The sequence below is a fragment of the Mus pahari genome, chromosome 1 (assembly GCF_900095145.1).
Source record: "Mus pahari chromosome 1, PAHARI_EIJ_v1.1, whole genome shotgun sequence".
NCBI classification, from domain to species: domain Eukaryota; kingdom Metazoa; phylum Chordata; class Mammalia; order Rodentia; family Muridae; genus Mus; species Mus pahari.
In genome coordinates this window covers 161,620,309-161,631,915 of record NC_034590.1, presented here as the reverse complement: position 1 = coordinate 161,631,915, position 11,607 = coordinate 161,620,309, and the positions used below count along the sequence as shown (strand labels likewise).

The 11,607-nt window shown below is 39.5% G+C and overlaps 1 protein-coding gene across 5 annotated transcripts in view; it reads left to right on the top strand.

The window, feature by feature from the left end:
* Nucleotides 1-11,607, top strand: part of Sorcs1 (sortilin related VPS10 domain containing receptor 1) — a 501,662-nt gene that overhangs the window by 262,658 nt on the left and 227,397 nt on the right. For all 5 annotated transcript variants that reach the window (XM_021205280.2, XM_021205273.2, XM_029537410.1 and 2 more), the window contains exon 3: nt 5,300-5,399. In XM_021205280.2, coding sequence (XP_021060939.1) covers nt 5,300-5,399 — 100 coding nt within the window. The remainder of the gene's footprint in view (nt 1-5,299; nt 5,400-11,607) is intronic.

The following is an 11,607-nucleotide window of genomic DNA, read 5'->3' as shown; positions in this document are numbered from 1 at the left end:
TAGGAATGGTGCTGTGTTTACCTGTCGATCTTTTATTTCTTATATGTCTCGTTGGCACATGTCCTGTTCTGCTCCTTCCTCCAAGCAACATGGAGAGTTTTCTGGTCCTAAATAGACCATAACATCCTGGGAGTAGATAGGATGCTACAGGTGTGTTTTTTACTCTTCACACCAACTCATCTGAGTTCTGTGTATAAGAAGGGACATATATTCAAAATATTCTAAAAGTCACAAGTGAGACTTGTCAGAAAGATTAAAGATCAAAAGCAAAATGTGGCAAGCTTTTATTTCATCTTGTGTCCATTTCTTTTCCTGAAATGAATTTTTTTAAGCACAGGACAGCTTCTTTGAAATAGTATACTTATTGAAAAAAAGTTATGCTGTTTATTTCTTTTTGCTGTTTTTGTTACTTTGTCTTTTTTGTTACTTTTTTATTTAAACTGAAGATAGACCAATCTGCAAAGAATTCCTGCAGACAAAATTTCATACTGTATAATATACTTTGACAATGATACAACCTGGGAATCCAAGCGCACATGTACTCTATCTTAAATATATCTATGTATGATACCTATCTAAAAACCCTGTCTTTTTTACTTGTTTTGGTTTCTTTATAATTATCTTTACTTTGTAGTTAGCACAAGTTGACATTTCTGTTTTCAAATTTTACTTGTTTAATTTTTTTTATTATCCTTCTTTCATTATAAAACCAATTTCATAGTTGTTGTTTTAGTTCTTTTTGGAGAATATTGTGTTCCCAAAGGGTGATGTATAGAACACTAATCACATTTTATTTCACTTGCAAATGTGTTCTGTAATCAAATAAATTTAGAAAAGGCTACAAGTGCTAGACAAGAAAAAGGGTTAGTGTGTATTAGATTAATAAAAATTTGTGAACTTTTTTTAATGCAAAGGAACATTGAATTTTGCCTACTCAAGCATGTCTAAACACTTTGATTTTGAAAACTATCCCCTTTCCCCAGTTTTAGAGACATCATTTAACAAATCTAACAACTGCTACTATGGCTTACAACCAACTTGCTCTCTTGTCTTCTTTACTCATCCTTGGCCCACCTTTTCAGGGTACTCTACTTCCGTAAATATCTCTATGGAGAAAACAGTGCTGTGAATCTAATGGGCACCAGGGATTGTCTTCCAGAGCACAGAACCATGCAGGCACTGTCTCCCTACTTGGATACAAGCTGCTCTTGCATAGGCATTGATCAAGCAGCACCTGTAGTAATCTTGATGCTGTTCCCCCCTAAATCTTTACTGATGAGTGAGGAAAACCAGAGTGTGCCTAGCTGAGAAGCTGTGGTGGAAAGGCTGGAGGGGCTGCGGCTCGACACTGAGAGCAGTGCACTGACAATCTGCCTTCTGGACTGCAAGCATTTAACAGTTTCTCTCTGGTAGTGACATGCCAGTGGTAGCTCCACCCATGACACCTACCAATACTTTCATTACATTTGCAAGCCATGTGACAAAAAGTTATACCTCTGGGAGAGAGAAATACATTATATATTTTTATAACAATTGATTGTTACAAGGTCATAATGTTTAGACTACCTGAACTTCTGTGAACAGGGAATGCATTTTGAATCTCTTTTTTTGAGCTTTGGATAAATGAGCTGTTAGAAATCAGAGAGAAATAATATCAGATATCTTAGAAGTTCTAGGCCCACAAAAAGAGATATTATAAAGAAAATGTGTCCAATAAAGCAGTATAAACTCTGAACAATGTTTGCTAATGTAAATTTGTGTTATGTAGTCCATTACATCTTTCTACATTCACAGATACACAGACACACAGACACACACACACACACACACACACACACATGCACACACAAACATGAATGTGCACATGTACAAAAACATATGTACATAAAAACACTAGTACATATATGTATACATTCACAAATACACATGTGTACCATCCAAACATCTGCACATACTTTAGCAGAGGATCTTTATAAAACCAATCCTTATTTGTTGTTGTGGAAAATTTTGGTTCTGGAACTGTTCAAACAAACAACAACAACAACAACAACAACAACCCCCCCTCTTTGTTTTACCCGTTATGCATGTCTTCCACCTCTCTAAGCTCGTAAGCCAGGACTTTGCTAGAGTATTTGCATCTCCTGTTCATCTCCCCTGAAGTCCTGTATTTTCATCCTTCACTAGGTGAGATTTACTAATGTCCCAGCAAGGCACATTTCATGTTTCTCTCACCAGCTCCCAGAGAGATTCTGTATGTTTGTTTGTTCTTGAACATAAAGTATTGCTCAGACAATAAACTAATATTTTTTTTTCAAACTTTGCTAATATAAATGTGAGTCACTCACTCTATTATGTGTCTCAAGTTAGGATAATAGTTAAACATGAAAACACACACACACACACACACACACACACGAGTTGGGAAAAGCTAACACATCTAGGAGACAAGGAAACCTGAGTAGGGAAATGCCAGTTGAGGATGACTAGGGAGAGAGTTGAAAAATCCAATCAATCATGGACTGGGTGAGGAAAGAAATCCTAATATTTCTTTGAAAGTAGCAGTGTGTCTCCTCATATACAGTGGGAATTTGGGGATAAAAAATGGATTGGTGTGAGAGGAATAGAACCATAAATGATTTTGTGTTTTGCGAGTGAGTTCTGAAGCCTGCCCTGGCCTTGTTTGCTGTCAAAGGGATGCCGTGCCTGTCTGACTATGTCGGTCCAGACACTTGTCCTGAGTAAACCCAGTCATGTGTTATGTTTGGATGGCACAGTTCCAGTCCCAGAGAGTCTGCCTTCTTCCATTTTCTAAGTCATCTCTTTAAAAAAAACAAAACAAAAACAAACAAACAAAAAACAAAAAAAAACGTATTTTATTAGATATTTTCTTCATTTACATTTCAAATGCTATCCCGAATGTTCCCTATACCCTCCCCCCCCAACCTGCTCCCCTGCCCACCCACTCCCACTTCTTGGCCCTGGCGTTCCCCTGTATGGGGCATATAAAGTTTGCAAGACCAAGGGGCATCTCTTCCCAACGATGGCTGACTAGGCCATCTTCTGCTACATATGCAGCTAGAGACACGAGCTCTGGGGTTACTGATTAGTTCATATTGTTGTTTCACCTATAGGGTTGCAGACCCTTTCAGATCCTTGGGTAATTTCTCTAGCTCCTCCATTGGGGTCTCTGTGTTCTATCCTATAGATGATTGTGGGCATCCACTTCTATATTTGCCAGGCATTGGCATAGCCTCACAGAGATAGCTATATCAGTGACCTTTCAGCAAGATCTTGTTGGCATATGCAATAGTATCTGCTTTTGGTGGCTGATTATGGGATGGACCCCCAGGTGGGGCAGTCTCTGGATGGTCCATCATTTTGTCTTAGCTCCAAACTTTGTCTCTGCCACTTCTTTCATGGGTATTTTATTCCCTATTTTAGGGAGGAATGAAGTATCCATGTGTTGGCCTTCCTTATTCTTGATTTTCTTGTGTTTTGGAGATTGTATCTTGGGTATTCTAGGTTTCTGGGCTAATATCCACTTATCAGTGAGTGCATATCAAGTGAGTTCTTTTGTGGTTGGGTTACCTCACTCAGGATCAAAACATGCATATTCTTTCAAGTTGTGTTGTTTAATGCTCATTCCTCTATGGATGGATTCTATCTATGTCCTATAAAGTACTGGCCTTTTGGTACCATCTGTGTAATATGTTCATATGAAATGTCCTGAATACGAAGTCAGAGTAAATTTTTGATTCTAGTGATGCGTTTATGGATTTGGTGCTTAGGCCAGAGTAGACTGCGTGTTATATGTGTACATATGTGTTCATGTGCATGTGAAGGCCAGACAGCAACATCATGTTCATCTACCGTGGATAGACAGAAACTCCTGAAATCTACTGCCACTCTTGTACCTGGATTTGCATGTGTGCTGGAGTTAAATAAACATTGATGGCATCATAATTGTGTGACAAGCACCTCGCTGACTGAGCATTTCCTTAATGTCCAGATTTGGTCCCTGAGCGTATGAGAGTGAGGCAGTTATCACAGCTTTTGTCACCCTTACTTAATAATGTCTCCTGTAGATGTTTGCAACTCATCAATGCGGAAAATAAATGAAAATGACATTGATTTGCTTTACAGATTAAACCAACTTTATTCTCTAAGTAGTATCTGTATGCATCTCGATCATTGCTCATAATACATTATGCCCATTTCCCTTTTGTCATTTAGTTGAGCTGAGAGGTACTTGAGAAGGACTGTGTGCTATGTCCTGCTACTGAGCATACAAAGTCTGATGGGTTTCATTAGCTCCACAAATATGGCTAGCACCGGTGCATTTCACTGTAAACTTCCTTTGTGAGAAAGGGAGGCTGAAAGAAAATGGTAGAGCTGTAGTCTTCAGTAATGATTTCTTAAAAGGTAAAGTAAAATGAAAACAACCTACAGCAGAGGGCCAGAACCTGGATTAAAATGTTCATAAGCCCATTTATCAGCTATTCTGTTGGCATATGTCATTGTGGTGTTATCTATCACTTTATTCAAACTTAGATAGCCCCTCTAGTGCTATACCATCTTATGATGATGACATGGACTTAAAAATTTAGACTACAAAGTAGACCTACATTCAAAAGTCAATTAAATCTAATTTATTTCATCTGAATTAGTAGTGTGTTGATGTGCGGTTAAATACTGACAGGACTTTAAACAACCTCAGGGCCAAGAGTTGATGCCCTCCTAACTCACGCAGCTTAGGACCAGCAAAGGGCATCAGGAACAGTGTGAAATTTCACTTGTTCAGAAGACATTTCCTTGGTTTTAAATAATGGGCAGAGACGGAATGACCTTGGAGGGAAGTAACAACCCATATATCTTATGACTCATGGATGAAAACATAGTTTGTAGATGAATCAGGACAGCCTGATTTTACGCTGTGTCAGAGAGATAAAGCAAAAGTTGAGAAATGTCCTATCTAACTAAAAATGCTTTTATTTTTGTGGTCAATTCAAAGGGGATCCTCATTTCTTAATCTTTGTGAATTAATCTCATCCATTATGGAAAGTGCACACTTTAAGGAGCAGTGGAGGGATTGCGTTTTAATTTTTACCAATTCAATTTAAATGCAAATGTTAACCACTCACGTGCTGCTGCTGTGTACATAATTAAGCATCATTATATACTGCATGAATCATTTAGAGGCCTCCTGAGAGCCATTCTACTATGTAAAGCATGCATTACCCTGACAAGCAGCCAAATGACGTATACTTCTGTGCTCATTAAAGCTTCCTTTGAATTACAGGTCAACCGATTATGGGACTACCTATGAAAAGCTGAATGATAAAGTGGGGCTGAAGACAATTTTGAGCTATCTCTATGTGTGTCCAACCAACAAGCGTAAGGTAAGACATGGATATAGCTCACTACTGATTCATGGCATGACGCCTTCTTGCTTTGGCTAACCACACTTGCTACCTAAAACTGCATTTACATAAAGCTAGGCTAGAGGTACAAAAATAAGCTGATGAGTTTAAGGTGGCAAAACACCTGCCATCTCGTGATTTTTCAATTAGCAGCCGTGAAGAGAGCAAGCTGAGGACGAGGCCTGTTATTGCCCTGAAGAAAGGCAGATGAAGGGCTGAGCCTTGCAGAGTGGGGGCTGCTGGCTGTCCTGTAAACCTTCTTGCCTTGCCAGTCTCAAAACAGAACAAGTCAGGGAGGCAAATGAACGTGAATTTCAGCAAACATGCTTGTTATCCCTTTGACAGGAATACATAGATTAGCTAGAGTTTCAGGGGAGGCATGATCCCATAGCCGTTAGCGAATTCTAGAAGTTTCATTTCTCAAGTTTGTTCAGGCCACACTCCAACGTGGGGATGAAGACATCACACGTGACAATGGAATCTGCTAAGCAGGTGGCTTTAATCTGTTCACAGATCTTAGCTGTGAACTTTGTTAGGAATTATCCTCCTTATTTAAGATGATAAAACTGGGGTTCAGGGATAATAAACACCGTGGCTCCATCTGAGAGTTGCAGGTGGCAATCCTCTATATAGTCTATCCTTCCTCCTGGGAAATCTGCAAAATTTTCTTCTGTAGTAGTCTTTTCTGGTTTTTCCTACTATGTGGACTGAACTTCTCTTCAGAAAGCTTTGGTCTCAGAAGAAAACCTTTGACTGTAGTTGACAAATGTCTCAAAGGTAGAGAAATATTATAACAACATATCTGTTTTGTAAACTTGTATTATCACATCCTGAACCCTGCCATGTAAAGCCAAAGCATCAGAGCCTTAGGTGAAGAAATAGCATCCACGTTCTTCCAGAGGTTCAATTCCAGCATCCACATGGTGGCCACAACCATCTGTAATAGGATCCAATGCCCTCTTCTGAGGGTCTCTGGAAACAGCTACCATGTACTCATATATAATAAAATCTTTAAAAAGAAAAAAAAAAAAAGGCAAGAAATAGCATCCACCAAGAACCAGTAAAGGGCTGCCCATAACTGTCTCCTCAGCTGTGTTTGGTTTCCCTGACAACACTACTATGTAGGCTCTCTCGTCTCAAAGCTTCCATTGGATGCTGATAGTAGGTTCCGTATTTCCTGTCTTCTGGTGACATTTTCAACTTGAATATAATATCAAATGGATTAGGCGGGTCCCAAGGTACCATCCTGTCTCCATCCCTGTTCTTAAAATCAGCTCTCAAATGTCTTACAAGCTACTCACATACTTCTGACATGTGTAATGTATACAGTGTTAAAAGCACCTGTGGAAGTTGCTATTCCCTCTGGTGCCTGTCATGTCAAGATCTTCAGTGAGTGCAACTTCTCAGATGGACATGGACCCTGAATTCAGGTGGCTTGAGTAAAGCCCCATCTGAGCTCAATGCCGAATAGATAACTATAGGAACTCACTCCATTGACCTGGACAGTGTCCTCAAACAACGCAGGGATAATGAGAGCTCTTGCTTCATGACTTCTGTTACATGTCATATATGAGATTAGACATTTCTTTTTTTTTTAATTAAAAAAAAGCATGCACCACCATGACCAGATCATTCAATTTTTTTTAAGACTTTGTTTATATGGGTACACTGTAGCTAACTGCAGACACACCAGAAGAGGGCATCAGATCCCATTACATATGGTTGTGAGCCACCATACGGTTGCTGGAAATTGAACTCTGGACCTCTGAAAGAACAGTCAGTGCTCTTAACCGCTGAGCCATCTCTCCTGCCCTAAATTAGACATTTTGAGTGTTGAGCTCAGAGCAGTCCAGGCTTAATCAATGTTTGTTCTTTATTTTCCTTTCTCACCACCCTGTTCCTCCTGCTTCATAAAATTATAGGGAGTAGCAGTAGTGATTATCCCCTACAATTAAGAATGTCCAGGAGAACATTCTGTGATAGTCAGAATTTTTTTCTAAGCTGTCTAGTACTTTAGACACTAGCAACCCCTGGCTGGTGAATATTCTAAATGTGGCTAATATAACTGAGGAACTGAATTTTCAACTTCATTTCCCTTTAATTAACTTACATTTGCATAGTTGCATTTGGCTGGGGATGGCAGTATCAGACAGCATGGCTCAGTGTGAGTGCTGTGCCCTCAGCATCTCTTATTGACTCTTTACTTGGCCATCAACAATAATCTCATCTAAACTATTTTGATCTGCTGTGTACAGCCTTGTGATGTGGCGCTGAACTACTAGCCTTCAGCTTCGTAATGAGATTTAGTTGTTTTCTGCCTTTAAATTGATTCTCATCTCCTCTATTGATTTTAGTTCTAGTTCACATTTTGAGTAAATTTAATTTAACAATCAATAAACTGTGCGTGAGGCAATGAAGTTTGAAGATAAAAAGAGAAATAAGGACAGGGAGACAGCTCAGTGGATAGAGGAGCTTGCTGTCCAGCCTGACAGCTGGAACATGTGTGTTGGAGCGAAGAAGAGGTTGTCTTCAGACCTCCACACTAGCACTGGTCCATGAGTACAACCTTTAATAAGGAAAAGCCAGCACCCCAAGCTCCACCCCCAAACACCCCATAATGGTAATTGCAATGTGATGGCTAAAGGAAACTAAGAATTAGCAATCGCTCTTCCTGCCTTGAATCTAGTTTCTCCTGGCAGTTGATTTGGCCAAGTTGTTTTTATCTGTAATATGTTACAGGGAAGATGGCAATTTCTAGCTGAAAGAGCCCTTAGAACTGATCTTTTCCAGTGATAGTTTCTGCTTTATTGATGCTATTTGAAATGAGCATGATTTTTAAGATTGCAATGGCAAATATTGATTGCAGTGATTTCTGTAGCTGGTGGACACATGGTGAAGGTCCCCAAGCCGCCTCTGCTTTAAAGGGCCAGATTTTAAGAGTGTGCTTTTCCTGCACGGGTGGGCTATGGGAGGCAGGAGAATGGTTGAAGTGGGATATAAAGAACTATACAAAAAACTTCCGTGCAATCAATTCTGCCAAATGCCATGGGGTGCATAGTTAACCTGTACTGACCACTTACTTCACACTAAATATTTTTCCATGGACATTTAGATGTTCTGAACTCACTCGTGAAAAAGCATATTTCCAGAAAAAAAAAAAAAATGGAAGTCACTGTCCAGGACCATGAGGGAATAGCTTCTTCAGGAGTGATGCTTCCAGATGCAGAGTTGGCCCTGTAATGTTTGAATGACAGTGTTCCTGAGTGAACCTAAGCCAAGCCGTAGTTTCCTCTGCAGATAAATGGAGCCTTCAGGGCCACCAAGGTTCTGGTAGACTTGGGGTGTATTAGAAGATGGAGAATGTTTTTACAGTGGTTCCAAACCAATACAGATGGCATAGCAATGTGTTTATGTACAGTTTTTCTGCTTCTGAAGAAAATTTGTCACCATGAACTATAAACCTACTAGTAGGAAGATATTTGAACTAAATAGATAGTACCTGTGCAACATCTTAAAATGTGAATATCTTTTCCCTAAATATGATGTTGGTGTAGAATGAAGAGGAGGAGAAGACACAGCACATCATCAGCCCTCCTTAATCACACAGGGCAAAGGCTCTCCGGCTTCCTTCAGTTCAGAATTTGTGAAACTCTCCAATGAAAGGAGAATCATATAAAGAATGCGATTGAGTCTTTCGGCTCGCCTGCATGCTATCTGACAATTTAGCTTCTCACGTATCAGATTTTCCCTTGTGTGTTTTGCATCAGTGGGAACAATTGAAACAAAGCAGACAACATCCGCATAACTGTCTGCGTTCCCAGAAACCTGTTTGTCTTCACATTCTTGGGCTATTTTTAGCTGTTTGTGAGTACAAGCACTGTTCTTCATTCATCATGTCTCAAACAGTGGGCATCAAGCCAGCTTCGAAGGCAGTTTGTTAAGAATGTAACTGGGATCATAGTGCAGGAAAAAATAAACCAAAAACATACCCCTCATTCATACTTTAAATTGATAATGAAACTGCCTATTTCTTTCTTAAGTTTGAGAAAAATTACCATAGATATCCTTAGATATGTCTTGTACAATAGAAATTGTCATGACATCATGTGTTAGTCTAGGATATCTTGACTAAGAGGCACAGAAAACCTGCCCCTATGTATTATGTTGGCTCATTCAGACTTTCTTGTAGAAAGAACTCTGTACCTTATCTCTGGTATACGAGATAGTCTCAAAAGAACAAGGCTGAATGGATCCAAGTGCTAGAGCAGAAGTGGGGGTAGCTATTTTGTATAGTGTGTCCATATGTCCAGTTTGAGATAAATCCCTTGACTCGTTTGAGTCTGTAGAGGTTTCTAGGCTATACACACAGTCGGCTGTGAGAAAGGATGACTTAACTCAGACCTGAAAGAAGTAGCTGCGATCCAGAGGGTGACTTAAAGAGCTGATATTCATGAATAAAAGGAAACGCAAAAGCAATTTTGAAATCTCAGTCCCCCTTTAAATCCTCTGCCAAGTCTATTTGTGTTCTGAAGGAAAAGAAAAAGTCATTTTCCTTTGCTTGATATGCCAGGGATACTTGTCTTATTGTTCCTGACCAACTTTAGTTGCCCTCCCATCAAAGATGTGTATAACATCCTCAGAGATTAAAGCTACAAAGCCACAGGGAAGTAAAAGAAGGAAAAAAAAACTCGTTAATTTTATCTTGCTGCCATCAATTCATTTAGGTGCGATAATCTTGTGATCTCTGCGCAGTGTTCCTTGCAGGGAGTTAAAAAAAAAAAGAAACCACGACAGTGTTAGATTTTCATTTCTTGTGTCGCCTTTGAGTCTCTTCTCCTTCTCTTTTCTGTTATCACATCTTAATTAATATTATGCCTGCTGAGAGACTCCTCTAAGGCTTTCACCCTATAAATAGGACCCTTGTTCCCCAGAAGACATTGATCATCCTCGCTAGTCTCTTGGTACCTGCCAGCATTAAACACTGTTTGCATTCTCTCCAGATGTTTAGGTTTTAATCACCATGGTGTATGTGGCACTTTCTAAATTAGTGTTTGATGATTGACGCTCTGAGTCTTTGTTACCACGTGGGCCTGCTTAATTATGAATGTCAATTGTTCAGATGGTCTACAGGCCATGTGTGTGACTTGGGGATCAGGAAAGAGATATGATCAGTGAGTTGTCCAAACTTATTGCTGAGGAAAATCAGGTTGAATCAGATCTTAAAAGAAGGTTATTTCCAAAATCTACTCATTCATTTAATAGATACAAAACTGAATCCATAATAGTTTAGCGACTTACGTGCTTCAGGCAAAAGAAAAGCAAAGATTGTGTGACCTTGAAAGAACCTGTTAAATGTCAGTTAATTTGTGCCATAAATCTGTGCCAGAGAATCTGTGCTGACTAATCACCCCTTTAGAACACAAGATCCCAAATAACATAAACAGCCACGATCAGCTACCTACTCTTCTTCATCATAGTGACATAGCTCTTCATGTATAGAGTAGGTTCTCGCTCAGTAGATGACTAAGGATGACTTGAACATGGGTTCAATCTTGGATTCCTGTTGGATAGGCAGTGCCTATGAAGACAGCCTTAACTAATTTCCCTTTCATGTGACTAAACAAGAACAGCAGAGAATCCCCGTAGGTTTTAGTCATTTCTAGGTCATGATGGATAATTGTATCTTTTCTAACTAAGAAGAACATGATTAATCTTTAAAATGCCAGGCCTTTGCAGAGCACTCTCTCCACATTATCTGGAGAGGCCAAGAGGAACTAGGGCATTGTATAATACATCAAAGAATGTATGTGACAGTCCCCGTGGTGAGTGCACAACGCTGGCTCACTTTACCCTAACTCCTTTATCTGCCCTTTGTACTGAAACTCATCTATTTTCCTCCAATCTTCTGAAAATTGTATGTATTTCATTCATAAAGTAGTGTTATACATGAACTTGGAGCAGAGTGCAAGTAGCATTTTCTAAGCTTCAATGAACGTAACTTTATTTTAGTGAATTAGTGTTTGCTAGCCTCCACCTAACCTGAGTTACCATGGCTGAAGGCAAAACCATCTCTTTTTATTCCTCCTGGATACATCTGAGTGTTTATGCTGTTCTGGTTCATTCAACATTGTCCAGATTTAGAAAGCATGGTGTGTGTGTGTGTGTGTGTGTGTGTGTGTGTGTGTGT